The sequence below is a fragment of the Tachysurus vachellii genome, chromosome 11 (genome assembly GCF_030014155.1).
Source record: "Tachysurus vachellii isolate PV-2020 chromosome 11, HZAU_Pvac_v1, whole genome shotgun sequence".
In the NCBI taxonomy this organism is placed as follows: domain Eukaryota; kingdom Metazoa; phylum Chordata; class Actinopteri; order Siluriformes; family Bagridae; genus Tachysurus; species Tachysurus vachellii.
In genome coordinates, this window is record NC_083470.1 from 10,950,505 (window position 1) to 10,975,120 (window position 24,616).

Consider the following 24,616-nt stretch of genomic DNA (forward strand, 5'->3'; position numbering starts at 1 on the left):
TAACTAAATACATATTTTTCAGAAATGGATTCATTCCTGGCCGATTAGTGAAAATACGCATACGCATTTATGTATATACATATATTTTCACATATATTTTCATATGTTTTATATAGTTTATACTTTTTATTTATCTGCCTCCTTTTGGTTTTATTTTTATCCTTAATTCTATTCCTTTCTATGCTTGAATACCGGACAGATGTAAAAAGCATTTCACTGCATGTCATACTCTGTATGTATGTGTATGTGACAAATAAAATTTGATTTGATTTGAATTTGAAAATTGTTAATGATTATTCATGCTTTGAGTACATGTGCACTTTGGGCATACTTCTGCTTCTAAAACAAAAAGTTGAAAAGAATGGTTTTATTCAGTAGGAAACATTATTTATAGTCACAAAGCTTTCTTTTTATTGGAGGGTGAAGTGAGATGATGAGTGACAAACACACCGCCTCCTTAGTGTGGAGAAATCCTACGCTTCTTTCTGTCTTTCTCCTTATATGGAGAGAATGCAGGTAGTTGGGGATTTCAGTGTCTATATGGCTCCTCCTCTCTTGTGGACGGGTCTGTGTGTGTGTGCCAGTCAGCGCAAGAACCCTACTCAGATTCCCACAAATCAGCCCACTGCCTCAGCTGACTCATTCAGTCTTTTTAATCATCCATGTGAAACGTGCACAAAGACAAACACACACTCATAGTAAAAACCCACTCTTGCACCTGTTTGAAGAGCGTTTTTAGAGTTATGAATGAATCTGATCATAGAAACCTATGGATTCCACAGCCCTAATCTAATGTGTAATAATACATTGATATAAAATGTGTGTGTGCGTGTGGTGTGTGTGTGTGTGTGTGTGTGTGCATGTGTCTGTCTGTGTGTGGTGTGTGTTTGTGAGATGATTTATACATGTAAATTGCAAAATGCAAATCACAAAGTACTTATAATAATAATTTACATGAATCTGTCATGAGATATGATATATATATATATATATATATATATATATATATATATATATATATATATATATATATATATATATATATATATAAAACATCACAAGCAAATATATTGTGTATTGCAACCAGAACAATTCTCAGGGCAATAAACAGAGAGGAGGAAAAAAAAAGACAATAAGTACTCAGGGTTAACATATATGAGACAGTGCATAAATACACAATAAATGTAAAGACAATAAATACACAGGGTAATACATGGGACAATAGATAAACTTGTTCTATATTTAGAACCCCTTAATCCATCACTGACCTGCTTTATACACAGCTTCTAGGTCTTTGAGGCCTTCTGGTCCATCACTCCTGGATGTTCCTGGGTCTTGGTTGAGACTAAACTCAGTTGAGCTTCATCTTAGAAGACATATAAGACCGAAGTTATTGATCTGAACATTGTTCCCAAATACCAGAACACTATCATTTGTTTTGTTTCAAAAACAAAACGTACCCATTTCTTTTCATGCTTACATTTTCAGTATTTTATTACTTATTACTATCGTTCGTTATTTATTGAGCCCTGCGTTTATTTTCCGGTCTTCGTTTGACTCTTATTTATGTACAGCACTTTAGGCAAATTTTAAATGTGGTTTATATATGAAAATTTACAGGTATTGTCGCGGTCACTGTATCCGTGTGGCCGCTTTAAGAGGCGTGTTGTGACGTCACAACCATCTGCGTAGTTATTCTGACCCGTTCACGCGAACTCTACACACAGGCGCGCGCTGTCCGTTTGAATTGTGCGGGACGGTGAATGAGCCGCTGACCGGCTCAAGCTCTTGGGGTACATTTTTTATTTTTTATCTTTTTAGATAACCTGAAAAAAAAACCCTTTACTTACTAAAGACAGGCGCGTACGGACTCCGGACGTTGTAGACTTAGGTGTTTTAAAACCCATGTGGTTTGTCTAGTGTACAGCGAGCTTGTGATAATCAGTTAGATAGAGGAAAATGGCCTCGAACGAGCTGTCAGAGAAGCTTCACCGGCGGCTTAAGATAGAGGAAGGCGAGGAGGAGCCGCAAGCCGTGGATGGAACTCATGAAAACGGCGCGCACGAGAAAGCGTCCACGGCCAACGCCGACTCCGAGCTGGGAGCCAAACTGCAGCGCCGTGGCGAACTGAACGAGGGAGTCGGCGAGCACCAACAGCCCAGCATGAAAGTATTCAACCCGTACACTGAGTTCAAGGAGTTCTCCAGGAAGCAGATTAAGGACATGGAGAAAATGTTTAAACAGTAAGCAAGCACGCACGCACGCACGCATTGGGGTGTCATGAGCAAATAGTGACGGGTTCAAATCCATACAGTCCTGACTGTGCGTTGTAACTGAGCACGCGTTATTGCATAGGGTGTGGAATCCATTATTACATGTGTAATAGTGCCCTTATGGAGAGTTATGCGTATTAATGTTGGTTCTGATCTTCATGATCTCTATTAAGACTCTTCAAACATTGTGTTCTATAGGCCCTGTTTCGTAATATGGACTTATGGTAATATGCTCCAGAACTAGTTCATATTCATCACGTAAAATCACAATGCAGTCTACAGTACAGTCAGTGCATATGCTGCATGCATTTCTGTGGTACTTGGTATTTAAAAGCACACAAGTGTGTGCCAGACTATAGGTGTGTCTCACAAGTGTGTCTCATAATTCCGATATCTTGGAGAGCCCCACCCAGACTGCCTGTAAGTCACACAAACTTCTTAAATCTATATCTAAAATCTAAAATTCTAATATTGCAAAGTGAGATGCTTTTTTATGTGGATTCACTATGTTGGAGAAATGCTTGAATGTGGCATAAAAGGTTGTTTGTCTTGAACAATTGGTTCCCAGAGGAACTAAGTATGTACAAGAAAAAGTTTACTCCTTCTTACATGCATTCCTATTCCATTATGTTCAGTGCTGTAATGCTTTAATGCCAAAACCAATTTCTTCAGGGTTCCTGCTGAGCTCTGGAGGCCTACATCTTGCATGAACTTCGGAATGCTCTGGAGATGTTCTCTTGGCTCCAAGGGAACAAACAGCTGTTGTTCATAACCTCCGGTTACTGAGTATCGTTCGAATATGAGGTGTTGCGTTGTGTCCGTAGAGTCGCACACTTCCTCTGCACACATTTGCTTCTCCATTCTTTGTGCTACAGACAGCGCTGTCTTTGTGGCACCACAGACAATTGTCCACTATACACTCGGCTGGAGCTGTGAACAAAAGTGTTTTTTAGGACAGTGTAGTTGAGCGGAAGTTTCATGAAAAGGGTTTTGAGATTTTAGAAACTTAAGAAGCTTCGTTAAGAAGCAGTTGTTGTATCTTACAGTGAAGAGGTGCTTCTCCATTACTCTTAATCCTATATTATTACTCTACTCCTATAACCTGTCAGGAGCAGACCATTTCTGGCGGATTTCATGCCACCTAGCAGATGCAGAGCTCTTTCTGTGTTCTTATGATCACATATGAAAGACTCCCGAATGAAGCCAAAGCTGCAGTTACTGCTGCCCCCAGGTGCAGAAATAACAGGCTCCCGATGATAATGACTCCCAAAGGGTTTTGTAATGTGCTGCCTGAAAATGAGCTCTCAGCACTCAGAAGATTTCACTGCTGCTCAAGTTTATGACTAGTGTATTCTATCTGGAGAAGAGATTATGCAAGACTCTTGTCTATGCAAGACTCTTATCTATGCTGATTAAAGAGTTTGAGTTTGTTTCATAGGTGGGTCAGTTTTATTCATTTTGTTTAGCTGCCCATGCAGGAAGCAGCAAATCTGATCAGAAAAGAGGGGAGTAGCTCATATAGACGGGGCTGTATTATCCTTTATTATTCTCCGACAGTGTGTATTCAGTTGTTCAAAAAAGCATGAACAGTTTCTTGTGACCTCAGTTTTGATCTATGTCCCGTTTACACCAGCCACTATAGTTAAACTTTAACCAAATGAAGTCAAATGTGGTTTTTTTTTTTTTTTTTTTTTTTTTTTTTTTTTTATATCTTGACCTTTTACATGCACAGTTTTGTTTTGCTTGATAAGTTCACTATTGTTTAGGAGCAGAGCATTGAATTGCCCTCTGGAGTTTTGTACTTTGGTACTGATTGTACCCTGTTTTCATTTTCTAAGGTGATTCAGAGCTTTATGATGTATTTAATGACACAGACTTGGCAGTTTGAACACTTGCAGTACTATTAATGTTAATATATTCACAGAGGAAAAATACACATTACTATGCTTAAGGTTTACATACTATAAGTACAGAAACATCTAATGCATTTGCAACTTTTTTTGGCAATTTGTGTCATTTATAGCGTATGTGGGTTTTTTTTTTTTCTTTCTCAGATTTACAAATTATTGTAAATCATTTACTTTGAAAAATAGCACCACTGCTAATATTATTTGTGGTCATATAAAATCTTAGAACTCCAATCTAAAATCTTTTCAATAATTAAAATGCAATCATATGTGCCGATGGATTTACTGCGGTTGTGCATTGTGGATGCTAATATATGCAAAGCCCGAGGTTAGAAATGAACACAGAGGTGGTGCGGAAACCTGGGATGCTGTATACTGTCAGCAAGCTGACAGTTTAGATATATACTAAAGAAAGTGTGTTCTACTGCTGGGTACACCATACTAGGTTTGTATAATTCGATTTAGAATGCTTTGGACTAAATGAAAAGAAGAGCATGTTAAAAACATTCTTATGGCTGATTCAGGGAGCTGTTGCAAGGTTGCTATGGCCTTTAACAGGAAATGTGGCAAGCACATCGCACACTAAACTCTTGCCAAACTAGAAACGCTGTGAGCGTGTAATTTAGAGGATGCTTTGTAAATAAATTTATATTTTGTTTAAAAAAATGTTTATTTTCTCTAAGCGTTAAGACATTTGGCCACCAGGACACCTTTTAGATGATATGATTGTCTCCACAGCATAATCGCACAGCACTAGATAAAGTCTTCATTAGAAGACATTGGTCGATGTGTTAGTTTTACTACAATCACTTCATTATTATTACTTCAATAATTAAATGTAGTTGTCTTCATTAGCCTTCAGATTTGACTAAAGAAACCTGGTGAGCAAAGTCATGCATTAATTGTGGCTCTGCCCAGGCTTTAGGCATTTAAACAAGTTTATTTTACCTCCCAGTTTAGGACCTGTTTATGCAAATGCAAGCCTTTTGTAAGACTTTGAAGTAGAGAGAGATTAGTCTGAGCACACTTATTAGGAGTTAGTTATAACTATTAGAAGAAGTATAGTAAGGTGACCTCTTACCCGGATGTTGCATAAATGTGCGTTTATTTTTATCTGTTTTGCTAAATGTGTGTGTGAGAGAGCTACATGTAAGCAAGAATTTTGCTGAAACTGCTGAAACACTAGTGTGAAATGTCAGGGTCAGGAAATCAGCCTGCAGGAACCTGTTGCATAGACCTGCTGCTTTTGCAGTGTCTTACAGACAATTATATGTTTACAGTATTTAGCCTGTGAAAGGTGAATAAACGTGCAGTGATGTATACAGTACATTGTATAATGTGTTCTGTGGCATTTTGTCTGAATATTCAAAGAGCCTTAAAGAATTGTATTTATCCTATCATGCTTCGTTAAGGTTATGTATAATGTGGTTAACCAGATAGCACATTTTGCAGCCATTTGGCCAGCACAGCTGGGCTCTGTTCTTTTCTATTAGTGGGTGAATAGAGAAGGCAATCTGCCTAATTCACTCTGTGCATATGCTTATTGGTGCTATGCTGCATGTGCCTTTTGAGCGGGAGCTTTCAGTTCTTTCAACAGTATTCCTGCTGAATTTTAAAAGAATTGTTCTTTACTTTTTACATCTTTTTTGTTCATCACAGTTTCTATGTTAGTATAGTTCATCTTGAAGATCAGGAAGAGCTAGGAATGCTGTGGCTTAGGCAAGTCATGTCTTGCTATGATCTCACGCAGTTGATGCTGGTGCTTTAAAACAAAAAAAATTACAAATTTACATACAAATAGGCATTTAGTTTATTGATTTATATAAAAATGTGGCAAATCCATGAGTTGCTGCCTAACTTAACAAAATAAGAGAAAATCATATTGAGCTAAATGCTTGCCCCATAGGCCATCTTTACTTTATCCTTAAATAGAGAATCTGTGTTCTCCACTGGGAATGAAGCAATGTGATTATTTGCAAATTGCCCATTTCCTCATTCCTCCATAGCTGCTGTGTTAAAGATGCCTATGTGCTCTGTTAGATCAGGTTCTCAAAGAACAATGAAGGCCTTGAATATATGAATATACTTGAATATATCTTTTACGTTCGTAGAAATACTTTAGAATTAAAGTTATCCTTTCTTTCTTGAATGAGCACGATGGTTATCATTTAGAAAAAGTAAGAAAACGTGTCTAGCTTTTAAGAGCTGGAGTGTGTCTGAAGCATGAAAAATATCTTTGCAACACATTTCGATAATCTTTTTTGATAATTTAGTCTGTGTATTCCGAATGTGGCAATTTTTTCTTCTTTATAAAAGCCTGAATATTAGCTGACCTCATACCTACTCACCCCTACGTATGACTCACTGTCCACACGTCCACACCACAGAGTGACTCAGAGAAGCAGCAGGCAGTATAGAAACTTGGCCACTTATTAAAAACAGCCATATGCACATTTTTCAGTATGCAGTTTATTCAGTAACGCTTCTGTGTTTGCATTTCTTTTCAACCTTTCCTCCACAGTGCATACTGTGCACAGAATCTCCATTCTTAGGCTTTTCACATATTCTCCTTGCTGTCCTGCCCTCTGACACTGCTAAAAATAACCTCGTCTGGGTTTGAGCTGTCTACAGTCATTGGCTGATGCAGGTGGATTAATCACCAGGTTTGTAATCTCAGCAGAGGGAGTGTCCTCAACAGCAGGTTCATCTTATGTTGATTTGTTCCATGAAATGTCTACTTTTACTGACAGCAAGAGATTTTAGAAAATTTGGTTATTTGCTGATTTTAAATAGAACAACCAAAAAAACAAATGGAACACGAATGCACCAGTAACCATCCACTTATTTTAAATAACTATAACAGAAAGGCTGTGTGTGATGACCAGAAGTATCCAGAGGTTTTTATAAGCTCTTCTTACCTGTGAGGAAGTGATCTGACTCGTTTAAACAAGAAGTGGAATGTATTCTGCACTGGAAATGTGATGCTGATTTATAGCATGATAAAGTAATTACTCATGGCTGATTTTTTTTTTTTTCTTTTTTTTTTTAAGTTCTTGCAAGTTTTTTTTCAACTCCTTTTTAATTGAACAGTTTAATTATCCCAAATGTAAACATGGGCACTGGTGCCTGGGGGAAAATACATTTGAAGAAGATAAGAGGTTAATTGAGGTGAACATTATTTGTTCAACTTTGAAACATGAGCTCATGAAAATCAATAAATCTGCTCCCCTCTCTCTTTTTTTCCTCTAGAAAAATGTCTAAAGTAAAGAAGTGCTATTAATTACCAGCTATACTATTTCTCTTTGTCCAGAAGTCTTTTTATTTCTGAACAAGAGCACAGTTGATGCATTTAAACAATAAATTAGGCAATGTGAGGTACAATAGTAATTTTCCACAAATGTTCCTCAGGTAAACAAACACTATCACCTTTACTTATATAATGCACTTTCTCTGCTGGGAAACCCAGACCTTTCTTTATCTTTGTCTGTACATTCTTACTTGCCTTTAGAGCATCCATTCATCCATTAAGTGCAAGAAGGTTGGAAGACACCAGGGCAGGTGCGGACAAATCACAAATTCATTAGCTAGTCCACCTGGCAAGTACATGCTCCAGTGTTCTTGCATATTCCTGTTCTGTCTGCTTGGAAACCTAATTGGCTAGGCTAAAAAAATGGGTGGGATATTTAACTGAATCACAAGTGAGAAAAACAAGCATATGGGTTAGGGTTAGGGTTTTGACAAAGTGAGCAATTTGTTGACAACAAAAGTTTTTGCTACAACTTTGGTCTTCTGTCCATGCTTTCCTTGTAAATTGATCTCTGCCTCTACCTCAGCCAATGTGTGTGATGCAGTATGTGGTGGGATTCAGAATGAGTAGCATGCTACACTTAGGTGACACTGAGGTGCATCAGCCCATCTTGAAGTGCACTGAACATCCATATCACATGAAGAGTTTTGCTTTTCAAAAGTCAGTAATGAGAAGGATCATTTCTCTTCATTTGGTTTTTGAATCATCTTACCCATTAAACAGCGAAAATGAAAGAAAAAACTAACAAACAAGAAACACTGTGTTGCCTGGGCTACTGATTTGCCCACACTTTCCTGTGTTTAATGCTTTTGAATGACACCCACAAATATTCAGAAGTAGAAACCTGCCCTCCATCTGTGTGGGTTTGGTTTCATCAGCTGTTGGTGGCCTGTGAATTGTTGCTTTCATTATGACTGTTTCATACCTCTCCACTTTACACAAATGTGTTGAAGTGGAGATGGGATTTAAAATAGTTTTCTCTGTAGATTTCATTTTATTGGGTAATTTTGTTTTATTTTTTCCTTCATAACAATGAACCAGATGGAGGTCACAGTTTCTTTGGCTGGGCAAATAGTCGACAAATAACAAACTGTATGTTGTTGTCCTAGCTTTCCAGTGAGGCAGCGCACAGTGACTGCATAAGTGATTGTAAAATAAATATACCCATTGACTTTGATATTAGTTTTAAATCTATTACTATTTATTATTTCTGGTATGTTATGGTTACAACCATTTTGCACAATCTGTTAGAAGATTTTTTTTTTCTCCTATTTTACATAAAGCAGAAAATAAGCTTTACGTGACCCTTTGCAGAGTGGAGCTGAGTTACGAGGTCTCACAGCTGGCCGGAAGCTGGGAATACCGCATAGCTTTGTTTTAAAAGCAGCGTAAGATCGACTGTGTGAACTGACAGCAGGTCTGACATGTCCCACATGATTCCATGTAATCCATGCCAGGTTGTCTGAGTAAACCATGACTACTCCTGAGAGTGTATCAGCTTCTTTAAAAGACAGAAACATAAACTTCACTTCACGGAGTATATGTGACCCCAGTAACCACAGTATCTCACAGATGAGACACTGCTTACTGCTTAGCTTTGTTCTATATCAGTCACTAGAGAGACATGGCTTTGCAATTGGTTCACATTTAAGCAGGGCATTCTAAATGAAATTAGCAAACACGTTATCATCACTTTTGAGTTTAGAATGTGTTTTATATGCAAGAATGTAGGAAGGCTGCATTACTGATCTGAAAAGGTAGTACACAACACACTAACTTCACACTGCAGAGTTAAAATGATTGAATTGTTTTGAAAAAATCAACATCATCTACAAATACTTTCTAAACCAAGTATTGAATAATGAATTTATTCTCGAATGTTCTCTCAATCCTTAACCATCAGGAGCATATGGCATTCAATGGAGTTCTGTGTGTTGCTGCTTGTGGCAGGACAGAGAGAACAAATAAATGAATACTATTATTTCTCAACACACACACACGCACTCACACACAGCACTGCACAGAGCTCCATTACATGTGTGTGCTCTTGATTGAACACATCTGTAACATAAGTAGGCTGTCATACAAAATGGTACTCAAGCTTTGTGGGTGTGTCACTGAGTGAGGGATTGCCCATGTCTGTACTGGTTGGTTGTTGCTTGGCAACCAAGGATTAAGTCGCAGATTGGCAGAGGATAAAGTGAGAGTGATCAGTAGCGTGAAGACCTGGACTGAAACTGGACTATCTGTTTTGGCTGCTTTCCCACAGGACTAAAGCTTTAAATTTGGCCACTTTAGAAAGTCCTTATGTGAAACACAAATCAGTAAGCCTGATTGCTTAACCAAAACTAAAGTATTGTCATTCATTACGTCGGGTAAAACCAGTTTATATGGTGTATAGTTTGTGTTGATCAAAACCAAAACCTGATTCTAAACACAAATAATAAACTATATAATGTAATGTAACATTATAACAATTATGTGCACACAATATTTATTATAAAGCTTTTAATTAAGTTTGGGGAAAATTATTAAGTATTTGTCCGAGTTCATGCCCTTAAACAAATTATTCATGGTTGTTTAGCTTGTCCTCTAGGAGTTCGTGTCTGCTCATTTAACCCTGAAGTCAGTGAATGTGAACAGGGTCATGAAGGGATAAAAATGTCCTTCTCTTAGGTTTCAAATTTCTATAAAAAATAATTTAATGCACAGTGATTTAGAGTCTAGCAGAAATTGGTTGTTGATTTTAACTGGTGAGACAATTAACACCTTTTTGAAAAAATGTGAAATATTCACAGTGACCACAATGAGTCAGTATGTTGGACTTCATGTTATATCTGTACCAACAAGCGACTACTTTTAACCAGGATAAGTGTAGCAAAGAAAAATGTCTCTGGGTAAAAGTGGATCACTGGAAAGTAGATGTGTACAGTTAATCATTGTACAAGTAATTTGAGAAAAATGCATCACTGTTCTCCATTCATTAACTCCACACCGTGAACAGTCCCACAGTATAAACTTTTCTCCACAAACCCACGACACACTGTGACATATGGCCACTAACACTGCTTTTTTTTCACTAATTTAGCTCTGTTTAAACAAGTCTTAATGCTGAAAATCGGTAATTACCTGGTATACATAGGCTTCTCAGAGGAGCAAATTATGCTTGAGGCTTACAACAAAATGGCCGAAAAGCTAGTATCAAATGCAGAACAACTTGAATCACTGACTATCAAATAATGAAATGGGACCTAATGGGGTAGAACAACCTAGAATAAAGCGAGGTGGCATATGGAATGCTTTAAAGAACCCAAGCCTGATAAATAACCAAATTAGAAAGCATAAACTAAATGTTTACTTTGCATTTTTATCTAGCACTCTGTTGCCAGTGCTTTGCTACAATTACTGTTTTCTACCATGAAACAGGCTTCAAAATGGAGTCCTTGTGGTTTTCCAGTTTCTCCAATGACTCCAGTTTCCAGTTCCAGTAACATGACAACGTCTGTGGGTGTGTACTAAATTTGAGATAATAACAGGAACTCACTTATCTGACTTGTGATCCCTAACATGAATTATAACTACAAACTAATAAAACAATGATGTTTTGTTCTGTAATAAATAAATAAACAATTGTTAGCTTTGGAAAATTTCTGTGGTATAAACAGAACTTGAATGAATGAATGAATGACTCAAGAGGCTTGGCTTTTTATTTTACATTTATTTTAGTGCAGTTAGCTTGACTATTGCTTCTAAATAGAATTGTATCTATACATTTTCTTTACAGTGACATGTTTCTGCACGTTTGTCCTTATTCCCTTTTTTGAGGTCCTCCTTTCTCTACTGGCCAAGCTTTCCATCTCAGTAATCTAACTCATCTTCCTGGCAGGCTGCATTCCCCTCATTCCCTTCAAAAAAAGACTCTTTAGAACTGTTCAGTGGAGACGGCACTGCTCATTTATCTATCTCCCACGCCCTAAGAAGAAGAACGAGTAATTGAAGCTCCTAGTTTTTATTCATGTCTGGGCATTTGCAGTACTAAGTGGGCATTTGCAGTACTACTCTTGGCTGAAGAATCCTCGCAAAACCCATTTCCACTTTGTCACATAGTGAAATGATACTGCAAGAGAGATATGAATTATACTTTTTAGTGTTTAAGCTGCTTTTTTGCTGTTTTAATGTGTTAATGGCTGACTGAGTTCTATTCTTCAGTTTCCATGATCTTATGAAGACATTTACTTCATCCTGTGACCTAATACCCTGTCAGTCCGGCAATTTAAATGTAAATACCTTATCAGATTGCATATCCAGTTTCTAAATGAGAAAGAACTGTAATGACACAACCAGAGCCCTTCAGGTTATATTTCATAGACAAGTACTAAGAAGCTTTAAAAACCCTTTAACCTAATGTTATAAGGAAGGTCTTAACATCGTTGCGTTGTGTTAAAATGGTTAACGTATCACTGTATTATTTTATGATTTATTTATAATTAACCGCAACACATTTTCAATAACAGAATGTACATGAGTCAGTAACAGGAAGGGCTTTCTGTGTCAACAGTGAGTTTTAATCTACAGCAGCATTGATTGCACTCACTACCTCGGTCGTCTACACAAGGAAATGTGGCTTCGACCAGTTCCTCAATCGCTGTGGTACGAAGCTGGACTTATTTGGTAAAACTGGAGCTGTACTTTTCATGTTCCTCACAGTTGTGCTTTAGTGAATCTAACATTCATTCTGACTGCTTCCTCCTCAGATTTTCAACATTTCACTATAATGTGCAGAGGTTAAAACATAGGATTATGTACCTTGTCATGAAATTGCTAACATTTACATTTATGGCATTTGGCAGATGCCGTTATCCAGACCAACAACAGTGACACTTTTTTGTGCATTTCTCAGCTATAGGATGTTGAGCCTCTCTTCTTGAATTTAAGTCATGTGGCATGACCTTATGTAAGCCAGATTTCTTAAACAGTATGTTAAATAGAAAGAAGTATGAAAATCAGGTGGTAGTTTGGGTGCATTATACTTCCAGAACAGCAGTGTTTGGTGGTTGATGGCGGATAAGGTTTACTGTTCCCACTCCACGTTCTGATTTACAGTATCAGTGTTTACTATCAGAACAGAAGATCAGAATTAGTTGATTAATTTTTTCCAACATCATCTCTGACAATAGTGCCTGTAGCCAAGTTTATATTAATGTATTCTTTCTAATATTTATTTTTTCTAAATCAAGTCTAAATTATGGACACCTTCACGGGGACTTGCATAAAAGCTGTTCAACATGACCTAAGCCTAATAATCAACCAATTATAGAACCACTGAATCATTGATATTCTTTCATGAATGGTAAATAAATGTCTCCTTCCTAAAACATGCCTGTCTCGCTCTCTGTCTCGCTCTTTTCTCTCTTAAAAAAGAGACAGGACCACCCAATTCACTTTATAGTTGTTCTCATTTTCTCCCTCCATGTGTTCTCATTTCGCTTAGCTTTTCTGTACGTTGCTTCTTACGCTAACCTCATTGCTTCTCAGGAAGGCTGATGGCTGTTTGTGCAGCTGCAGTACATAAACTCCAGTTCTTTTATATCTCCGTCATCTCTTTCACTAAGCATGCTGTGTCATATGGTAAGTAGGTTTTAGTTTAGTTGGGAAACAAAGAACTGGAGTTGGGTGTGACATGATACAGCAGATAGTGTGACGGTGATTTGCCATCCAGCAACTGGATTTGAGGCTTAATTGAACACACACCCTACAAACAGGCTTATTAGGTTCTGAATAATTAATACGTGGTTGTCAGGCACCGTCCAATACACAGTTATTATGGGGTAAAAGGTGCAAGTGGGGGGTGTGAGACCGACAGCAGTAGGACTCCTTTGTCTGAAGACAGTAGTATTGTTGCCAGCTGTGAGGACAGATGGATAGAACCAGACTCCATATTCATGAAGAGCGTGAGCACAGGGGTGGGGTGTTCTGAGTTAATGGGGCAGAAATGCCCATTACTGAGTGCATGCTGGCTCACCACCCCACTGCAGTGGCACTACTGAGAATTAGACATTCACAGTGTAATATGCTAATAAGAATATTGTCCTGAGGTGCTAGCATGTACAGCAGCCATGGAAATCTACATTTTGGCTATAGCATTTGTGCTTTTACCCACTTGGTACAGTGATATATGGGAGACAGCTTAAACTGTCTGCTTTTATCTGCTTTTTTATCTAAAGCAGGGATCAGACTAAATGGGAATGAAATTGGCTAGACAGTAAAGCCAAAACACAAGAATATAAAGATAAAGTTACTTTCATCCGGCAAGTTTATTAAGGTGAATGTTGTCCTGGAAATCTACAAGCCTCTGCTTTTGAACCTGTAGAAAGCAAGTGTATTGTGGTTTTTTTGTGGGTTTAAAAAAATAAATTAAATATTGGAATGACTACACCGGACTCACTGTTTCCTCACTGATGCTTGAACATCTGGAAAAAATACAAGTCTTGTCCAGCAACATACACTAAGGTTTTTGTGGTCAAATTTTTTTTTTATCCCTGTCTGCTAGGACTTTCTTATTAAAAATGTTGGCACCCCTGAAATAGTGACTTTCCATGTCTGCTGTCATAACAAGTTCGAATATGTCCAGAGGCAAACTGTATTTTACACATTTTTAAATGTAAAGACCCACTGCAATCGCAATATGAAGTAACGGTAATACTTGCATGCAATTTGTGGGGTTCTCTAGATATTTGGTTGCTTTCATGCTTGTATTTGGTGCAATTTCCTTCAAGAGATTGGTTTTTTAAAAAAAAATAAAAAATTCTGAGCCAAGAATTAATCCTCTGGATTAGTGTGGTCTTGGGTTTGCTTGAACAGAACCATATTGTGGTCTACAGGTGCTGTAGCTGTCCATGCGCTGTTCCACATGCTGGGTGACCTTTATGATCAATCCACATTTTGGTGAACTGTTCAATGGGAAGACAAACCAGTGATTATAAGCGCCACCTCAAAAGGTCCTGTGTTCAGCTCAAGTTTTCAGGATGTGTGAAAATACCGTTAAACTATCTAACCCAGACTAGCAGATGCTATCCCCTTTAAAATATTGCTCCATCTGTAAATTAACAAGCCAAAGTAAAGACGCAAATAAAATTTCATCATTGGAATAATTAAGTGAAGTATAGGAACATCACATAATTTAGGTATCTGATCATTTAGGTCCTGTGATGGGGTGCTGCATGAACCCCTCAGTCTTTTACTACAGCTTCAGTAGTTAGAACTAGCTGTCCAAGCAAACTGATCGTGTGTGTGCGCATGTGTGTGGCCCCACATAACAGGTCATGAGGAAGTAGCTTAGTTGATGTGCTTCCTGATTTGAGTACGTGTTGTGTGTCTGTGTGTGTACTCCCACTATATATCCACCCTTTGTTTTCTCCATATGTTATAGCTCAGATCTGTCCATCTGTCAGAGACTTAGTATTAGAGATGGTAGTATAATTTGTACGTAAAAGTCTGCACTGTAATATTAGGAGATACTATATGAGATTTTTCTTTGGTAGTGTTTGGTATAAACCTAGAAAAACAAACCTAAGAGTTGTTTAACTAGCTGGACTGTGTGATAACTCGTATCTTTTGGGACGATGCAATTAGCAAATGCTTGCTTTAAATACTGATAGTAATACAATGCAATTATGATTGCATGTAGCTTTGTTTTATCAGTGATCTTTTCCTCCCCCTGTAGGTCACAGTGTATATTCCTCAATCCTCTGCTTCCCTGACTAGGTGCACTGTTTAAAGATTTGGCATTAACATTAAATGTTGTATGTTGGCAGATATGACTCTGAGAAGGATAACTTCATTGACCTGATGGAACTGAAGCTAATGATGGAGAAGCTTGGTGCTCCACAGACTCACATGGGACTCAAGAATATGATCAAAGAGGTGGACGAAGACTTGGACGGCAAATTGAACTTCAGAGAGGTAAATGAGCTTATAACGTTTAAGATTTTAGCATAACTTGCTTTATAGTAATTATAATTTTTGTCATTATGTCTAATCAATGGTGAAAAGCAACGTCTTTCCCTCCATTCTCCAGTTCCTCCTGATCTTCAGGAAGGCAGCAGCAGGGGAGCTGGCTGAGGACAGCGGATTGAGTGTCCTAGCTCGTCTCTCTGAAATTGACGTGTCCACTGAGGGTGTTAAAGGAGCAAAGTCTTTTTTTGAAGCCAAAGTAATACAATCTTTTATATTTTTCTTCCATTCACTTTAATGTAGTTTATTCTAAGCAGTTCTTTCTTTCATTTTTTGCTTTTCAGTTTTCCTTATATATCCAGATCTGTTTTTAAAACATTTGAAAACACACACACACACATGCAGTACATCATAATGGGTCATTCATGCATAAAAAAGAACCATGTGTTTAAACCACCTGCTGTTCAGCATGTATACAGTTGCAACTTCTCACCTTTACCCAGTAAAAACACAGAAAAGCCCACTCAATTTTTATGTGCATTACTTCACCAGTTAAAGGTTTACAAGGTTAGTTTTAATGCTCTAGTAAGTTACCATTAAAATATTATAACTATCCATTAATAGGAGCTGATTTCTCTCGTACCAGGTCCATGCTATTAACGAGTCAAACCGTTTTGAGGCGGAGATCCGTAACGAGCAGGAGGAAAAGAAACGACAGGCCGAGGAGAAGAAACAGAGACAAGCAGCATTCAAAAATCTTCAGTCAGCCTTCAAATGACCATCTTCCTGTCCTTTTACAGCCCTGCTTTAACCATCCTCCTCTTCCTCATCGCTCATGTCTGTCTCCTGTTTATCAGAGCACCATAGCAGAGATACTATGCAACACTTTCATAGGTTTCCATTCCAGGATCATTTCTGTAGTGACAGCTAATTGTGTCAGTTTGACTACTAAAATCCTCACTATTTCTCTCTCATGATTTTGAACTCACAGGACTTGTCTTTTTACACTGTACTGGATGTGTCACTCACCTAGTTTGTTCTCCACTGATAACATTTTTATTAAATCCAACTCACTGTCACATTGTTCTTTTGTCACATAAGCAAGACACAGTTTCTGTTTGAAAGGGAATTTTTTATGCTTTTAGAATTTTTGGATTATATTAGTGCATCCAGTCCATTGTGAACCACATTGTGTATTCACCGTAACGCGATGTGAAAATAAAGACTAGATAACAGGGTTAGCGCAGAAAACATGATGAAAAACATCAACCTTGCCTAAAAGAGTTCTGTTTTTCCATACTGTGGCTTAGAAACTAGTTTGAGAACATGCTTGTGATGTTGATGTGTCCTGGTAGGTTGAGTTTTAATTTCCTTCCTTTTTTGAATGATAACTGTGATGCCCTGACAATCTTCCCCTTAAATGGATCTCTAACATCAGCTTCTGTTGCTTTGTCACACACTGTTTTCATTGTTGTGACCATTAGATGCCCTTTAATAGTCTTTATGCCATTATTATTTTTTTATTAGAGTATTATTAGTACTAATTTGTCTGATTTGTGTTGAGGTCTTGTTTTTTTTTTAACTGAGATGCTCATAAGGGAGGGATAATATGGAGTGCGGAGTTAAACAGAGTTAAACATTCATCTCCTCTTTTTAACTGCATGCACTAACGCTTTAGTCTCAGGTGCCAGTGTGTGCACACTATAGCAAGGGCACAGCTTTAAGTATTAAAAAAGTTGCGATCCTTCTTTTGAAATGTAATCTGGTGCAAGAATGAAAATCTAGTCGCTTACCTCTCAGCAAAGCGTTTTAGACTGTGTTCGAATACTTGTTCTGTAACGTTGTGGAAAGTAGAGTATATTCCTGCATGATGCGTAACATCAGACTGGCCAATTTATTTTTAAAAAGTTTCATTTTACAAATGTTTTACTATGGAGAAAAAAGGCCATGTTGTTGTAAAACTCGGGTGAGTCGCAGCACACTTCAGCATAGCTAAAATGAGAGATGTATAAAGAGTCAAATTATATTTTTCGGAAATAAATGTAAACCGCATTTAGTTTTGTATGGTGACGGGCCTTTTTAAAACCGTTTATTCCTTTGAAATGTCCTTTCACTGTTCCTCACAGTTGAAGTGATGTTCTGTGATTTAAATGTGAGATTTTCTGCCTTTTTATCCCCTTTTTTCTTTTTTTGAGACCGTGGTTTGCTATGCATCCCGTCATATATTCATGTTAAGGACGGTATATTTGGAGTCACTGGAAATCTGTGATGATTTGTATTGTGAATAAGCCAAGAATAGATGCATGAATTATTCATAGCTTTATGTCTTCAAATGTAATTGAATGTTCTGCAGATTAAATGTTTGGTTTGAATGAATAACCTAATGTGTGTGTGTGTGTGTATGTGATGTATATTTGCTTTTTGTACACCGAAACACTGGAGTACCTTAAGGACATAAAAACTGATTATTTCTTCTCAAAGGATCCTCCATCAGTGTTGATCTTGTGTGTGCACCAGATATGCCGTTGTATACAATGTTGTATAAATGTTATACAATTTCACTGTACATAAAGACAATTTGGAAGAGTCATTGTAGAAATGAGTGGAAGTGGAAATGGGCTTCAAAAAACATTCTATAAAACATCTGGATAAATAGCCATGTTGTAAATCTTCCAATATGTCAGGCATGACATTCAGTGTGTCAGAAGGTTGATTGTGGTTATATTCAACAAATCCCTTGACTATTACAATCCAGCTTGTAATATTTCAAACTTTATGCTGACCACTAACCAGCATGACACCGTCTCCAATTAGCCAACTCTTAAAGTACATCTCTGTTTATTTTTACGCCTCATTTACTTCAGTGTTTCCATTGCAAAAGCATTTATTGGTAAGTTAGTGACTGGTGTTCGCTGTGCCAGTGTTTTCTAACTCCACCTTCTCTGCAGGATCACTGGACTGTTCTTTGATGTTTCAAACTTTTTGTGATTCCACTGTAAAGACGTGCCAAATGTTTTAGGTTCTGTTTGTTTAGCATATTTTTATTAACTGTCCCCTAAGTTCAGTAAGTACTGTTGAAAGATGTTGAATGAGTAGTGAATGTGGTGCAATGATTTTCAGTTACAGGAGTGTAAGCGGAAATAAAAGACCCATTACACTTCATGTGTTACCCAAGGCTTGATTTTAGATTAATTCGGATGTTCCTGATCCAATCTTGGACTCCATCATTGTGGTTTTGGTTTCATCATTGTGGAAGCTTATATGTATTATGTGCCTGATGGATGTAGTTATTTTTTGTATATTTCTTATGGCAATAAAAGATTTAAATTTTATTCTTTCAGATCTGCATGTCATTTCAGTAAAACAACTGAATATGGAAGATAAACAAAAACACAAGAACAAAAAATGTCTTGTAGGTTGATTGGCATCACTAAATTTTCTGTGGCATGTAAATGTATGGCACCCTATCCAAGGTGTTCCCTGCCTTGCGCTCATCCAGGATAGTTCCCCCTGACCCTTTGTACTGTAGGATGAATGGTACAGAAACAAAAACATCTGATGTGCTCCTGGTTAATAATTGTTAGTTACTTAATTAAAGGCAGTTTTCTCTCTAACATTATCTAATAACAATCTAAAGCTTAAAAACCCAGTAAGCATAAAAATACATATTAACATAGAGTAACTGCTTTAATATACCTAAAACACTCCATTAGAAAATGTTCCTTCAGCTAGTTAAGTGTCAATATTCACTTTTAAAATGACTTTGTGATATGGAAGTAGGGTCCTAACTAGAAAAGAACATGAGCCTACACAAAAACATTTCCTTTATAACTGAAATATGGGTTATTATTTATTTTGTAATAAAAAGATGAAGTAACAGTTTTAAGTATGAAGTTTAAAGATTACTATCATGGTTGAGTATTGGGTAACAGAAGGCTTAACGACATACTTTAAGTTATTGTGTGGTTCTCACAGTAAATATCATTTTTCTTTATTTTTTATTTTTTAAAGAACTGTAGACATGGTTGTGGTGTCACTTCACTGTACAGTATGGCTGTGTGTTAGTCGTTTATGACTTCATGACAAGTTTGGCCCAGATTTTCTTATCGATATCCATATAATGACTTGTCAGGCTTTAGCTGCAGCACTTTCTGTGTCTCCTTTTGATCCACAGTTAGAATGGTCTGTCAGGTTTGGCCCAGATTTTCTTATCGATATCCATATAATGACTTGTTACCTGCTAAGGGGCTAGAATGAGTCAAACCATGTCTTCTAAACAATCTTATATCTGGATGACTAAAAGAACCTTTTGGTTCCAATGTTATGCATATTTGATTTGGAAGTATCTCACTTGTTTCATTTACTATTCCATAATAAAATGCACCACTTTCCTGCCACATCTGCGGTTTCCTATTGAATGTCTGTATCTGTTGAAGATGTGGACATGTCTGTTATCTTTCCTCTCTGAGTCAGCATCATGCCAAGCACGTTAGCGCTACTGTGTTTCACTGAGACTGAGTGGTTGACTATGTTCCTGAAACTATGGTTTTCATACTGTGCTGACTAGAGAAGCCGATATTTAGTGTTGAGACAAATTCTATGTGGAAAAAAGGTTGAAATCCTAATGTTTATTTTAGTATTTTATTTCAGTTTTATAGGGATGCAAATTGGACTAACCCCATCTCTGTTACTTAATCCTGTTTAGCATAAGCAAAGGTACAAAAGGTACAAAATTATTTTTGACTAGAACCCAAGTTAATTAAATAAGGATATTCCAGCTAATTACATAAGGATATTCATGACACTCTAATATTTGTTTTCCCCCCAAATTTATATTTTCCCCCAAATTAATAATTTTCTTTCGATGTGTACTTTTGGTGCCAGTGAACTTATCAGTCACTATCACAATGCCAGAGAAAATACAGAAATAAGAAATTTATATTTCTTCTTCCTGTGATCTTCAGGAAGCTTGCGTTATCACATATTATCATAAAATTCTTTTGAACATGTGACTATTTTACACATTTCATGTTGGATATATGTCATTTTTCATGATATGTTAAATGAAAACACATTAATGCAGAAACTGATGAAGCATGAAATATATATATTTTTTATTGCTTATTTTCCAAGTTATTATAGGTTTTATTAAAATTATGTATCTGAAACTATATTTAAGGGTTTTAAGGAATTTGAACATGTTTAATGGCATCAAAAACGACGCCTTAACGATAAGAAAAAATACATAATCTTTATTTATGAAAGTGTAAAATAAGTTCTTATTTTCTCTCGCAAACACAAAAATCTAACCCTTTATAAAGCTTTATTTTGAAAACCAGCTTCCCCGCTGTTTATGCGGCGGAAGCATTAACGTTGGCAAAGTCACACAACTTCCTCAAAACAGACGCGAACAAAACACAGTCCAGTGGGAGGATTCAGCAGAAAACATTCTGACCTTTTTTTCCATTAAACATCTAAATTATATATTATCGATGCATAAAAATCGCGCGCGAAACGAAATATCCCATTTTTAAGGCGTAATTTGGTTACTTGGCGTTCAGAGAGTTGTGTAAATTAATCCACCAACAACATGAACGTCGATGCTGCATTAGCAGCGCCGAGCGGAGCCGCGAGCACAAACTCATCAACCCCGAGCAGCAGCAGTAACTGTGTCCAAAACAGCAACTCAGCCGCTAATGTCAGCAGTTTACCTTCAACTGGTAGCACTAATGGTGAGTGGAGCAGCTGTGTGTGAATGTTTACACTAAAATCAGTGACCGAAGCGACGCGGCTAGGAGCTAGCACGATTAGCTCGTGTGCTATATTACGTGTTTAAAGTGTTTCAGCTTTTTAAAAACGTTATGTTTCATATTTAATTATTCATTCGTTCGTTTTTTATTTTCATTTATTTAAAATAATAATAATAAATAAATAAATTCATTATAATTATATGAGGTGTACCGCAAGTCTTGATCCTGGGCTCCGGTTTGTTTGTGTGTAAGTTTGGCCTCCTGAGTTGTGAGTCCTTGCTACATTAACTAACTTGGAGTGATGATTAGTTTACATCTGTTTTATTTGATCACTTTTTTGGTTAGGTTTAATTTTATGGAACTTTCACAAAACAAGATGTTGCTTGCTACACTGGACGGACGGACAGAGGGACATCATGTTTTCTGTTTTAGAGGAATCAGATTCAGAATCATTTATTGGCCCGAGTTTGCAAGGAAGTTGTCTGTTGAACAGTGAACGGGCAATAAATTAAAAGTCTAAGCAACATTTATAAAATAACTATAACATTATTTATTATCGTTTTTATTTCGTATCGTTTTTATTTACATGTTTCTTAAATTATTCAAGTTAAATTGAATAGTTTTGAAATTGAGACGTTTACCCAGGAGGGAAGCCAGCGTAGTTGAATTAAAAGACTTATGAGGAATAAAGTCACATTTTAAAGCACTTCTCATATATATGTGTGTGTGTGTGTGTATGTACATATATACACACACATATATATACAAAGTCATTCTTATTAGACTATTACAGTTATGGATCAGGGTTTTCTTCATTTGTCTTTTTTTTTTTATTTGACCCAGTTGACCTCTGGGACTCTGGAATTAAACTTCAGTGGTGGATGATGATGATATGGACCGAATACACAAGATCACAAAAGAACACTTTTTAGAGAAATGGATAGTAAAGCTGTCTCCATTTGTCTGATTTGTTCCGATAGAAATGACAAACCTGTGATTTGCCTTTCAGCCAAAACTGCTATCAGAGCCGTGCTTTCAAACTTCTCAACACCTTCTGTCCATTCCGGTGTTTTGTACTGCTGAATAACACACCGTTTTGTCTCCCAATAGTTCCGACCTCAGCTGCCATGGCAACACCCTCTTCAGGCTCCTCTGTGTCCAATGGGCTCTACATGCCCACAGGATTAGCCAACGGGGACGTGAAGCCCATCATCTCCAGCACACCACTGGCTGATTTCCTAATGCAGCTGGAAGATTACACACCAACGGTGAGTTCCCGCGTGCTAAACACTAATAAATATGATTTTATTTTTCACTTATTTGTTTTTGTTTGACACTTAGATCCCAGATGCAGTTACGGGATATTATCTCAATCGAGCAGGATTTGAAGCATCAGATCCAAGGATGTAAGTTCAGCTTGATTCCAGTTTGTAAAACACAATAAAAATGTACAATCACTGCTAACATGAGTGTGATGAAATCCTATTCGTAATTTAAAAATATGAAATTATGTGTAACAAAATGACTTTCCACAAACTTATTATACACTTTTCTGGCCACAAACTTAAGAATCTTGAAGATTGCAATCCAACTGGTCCTCCACACCTTTAATTATATCTTCTTCTGTGTGTAGCTTCTGATCGGTAAACACATTTTTGAACACAGAGAAAGAGATTATGATATACGTACGTGAATGTTAACTGTACCATCTTGAAGAAATAAGTTTTATTTTAGGAAGATTATCATGAGTATACAGTATAATTCTGTGAAATGCTTTTGTGAAAGGCTTTGGTTACAGCATCCATCAAATGGACTCTTACTTTGAAAGTTTGAGTTGTGTTTAGTGGTGAATGGCTTAAGAGGCTGACAAAATAAAATTCTTCATGTTAAAAAACAAGAGCAAGAAAAAATGCACTTCCTCTCTAAGGTGCTGTTGCTTACTTTGAGTTCTTTGCATTTTGTAAATAAGCAAATAAACCTGAAACTTTGTCATTATATTAAACAGGAGTAAATCACTGAACTGGACTAATTGACTTGGCTGGCCAGGACTTTAACACACGTTTATTACGTTTATGTGCAGAATCCGTTTGATCTCATTGGCGGCTCAGAAGTTTGTCTCAGACATTGCAAACGATGCACTACAGCACTGTAAAATGAAGGGCACTGCATCTGGAAGCTCTCGGAGCAAGACAAAGGTTAGTAAAGTCTGTAGCACACACATCAGGAAATATTTTCTAGATGTAATTGTATTGGACCTTTTGTGAGTTTTACGTCTATAGAATTATTTATTTTATGGTTCACTGACAAAATACAGAACTGATATTCTTGTCTTGTTCATCTTGAAACGCAGGATAAGAAGTACACCCTGACAATGGAGGACCTAAGTCCGGCTTTGTCTGAATATGGCATCAACGTTAAAAAGCCTTACTACTTCACGTAAAAAATTAAAAACCTAACATCCTGAAACGAACTGCTGAAAGTAACCTGGCTCCATAAACAGGTGTCCCCACAGTAGAGACCTGACTTTTAAACAGTGAAAAGCTTTTGGTCCATGTGACACAGAGAAGGCTGTGTGCTCTTTTCATTTGTTTAGCCATTTCTTTGAAATTTTCTTTGATTTTGCTTAACCATGGATGTGATTCATTACACATTTGTACTATTGGATTCATGGAAATAAACAGAATTCGTCACTTATCTCTTATTTGTATTTGATCTTCTGGAAATTTTGTACATTTGAGCTGAAATTTATAGCAGACTCTGTCATGATTTACGGTGATTCATATAAACGTTATTCTTACTCAATAAAAGGAAATGATTTTTCTATTTTCATATCCTGGCAACTTCTACCAGTTGACATTCTATAACTGAGTATGTATTTTCACCACCGGTATTTGGAAGGCTTTGGTTTCTAGGTTATAAGAGGATTCAGACCTGTTTAAGTATTAATAGAAATATAAGCTGCTCTTGTGTTTCATTCGCTGACTGATGGCACTGAGGACTGGTCTACAGTAATCACAGAGCTGAAGTACTGAGATTCACTTTATCACAAGGTGTGTTCAAATGGAAATGTCGAACTTGTTCCCACAACGTAGTTATAAAAATCATGGGCAAAATATGATATTTATGAACAATTGCAAAAATTTCTTGGCCAGGCAATTCCAGAGCTAGAACCTTATGCTTTAGGTAGCTGACAAAATAATATAGATAATAGCTAAAAGATAATATAAACCATATACAGGTAAATGCAAAAGTTTGTATCCCCCATGGCTTCAAGCTTGAAATCATGCCACTACAGTTTACATCATAATGTCTACATCATAATGCCATATTAATTTACTGGGGTTTTCATGTAGAAAGCCCGTCTCAAAAAAGGCCTGCATTTTATCAGCATTAGACAGTTATCTTCATCAGCAAGTTAAAAAACAC

The 24,616-nt window shown here is 36.9% G+C and overlaps 2 protein-coding genes across 2 annotated transcripts; both read left to right on the forward strand.

The window, feature by feature from the left end:
* Positions 1-1,715: 1,715 nt before the first annotated feature.
* On the forward strand, positions 1,716-18,772 carry efhd2 (EF-hand domain family, member D2). The gene is made up of 4 exons (XM_060880996.1): positions 1,716-2,243; positions 15,302-15,449; positions 15,565-15,699; positions 16,087-18,772. Exons 1-4 carry the CDS (start codon positions 1,960-1,962, stop codon positions 16,216-16,218), a joined length of 699 nt encoding a protein of 232 aa, XP_060736979.1. The 5' UTR covers positions 1,716-1,959; the 3' UTR covers positions 16,219-18,772.
* A 2,048-nt stretch (positions 18,773-20,820) lies between these two features.
* taf10 (TAF10 RNA polymerase II, TATA box binding protein (TBP)-associated factor) lies at positions 20,821-23,884 on the forward strand. The gene is made up of 5 exons (XM_060880761.1): positions 20,821-21,172; positions 22,301-22,458; positions 22,532-22,596; positions 23,271-23,385; positions 23,541-23,884. Exons 1-5 carry the CDS (start codon positions 21,031-21,033, stop codon positions 23,628-23,630), a joined length of 570 nt encoding a protein of 189 aa, XP_060736744.1. The 5' UTR covers positions 20,821-21,030; the 3' UTR covers positions 23,631-23,884.
* Positions 23,885-24,616: the final 732 nt, after the last annotated feature.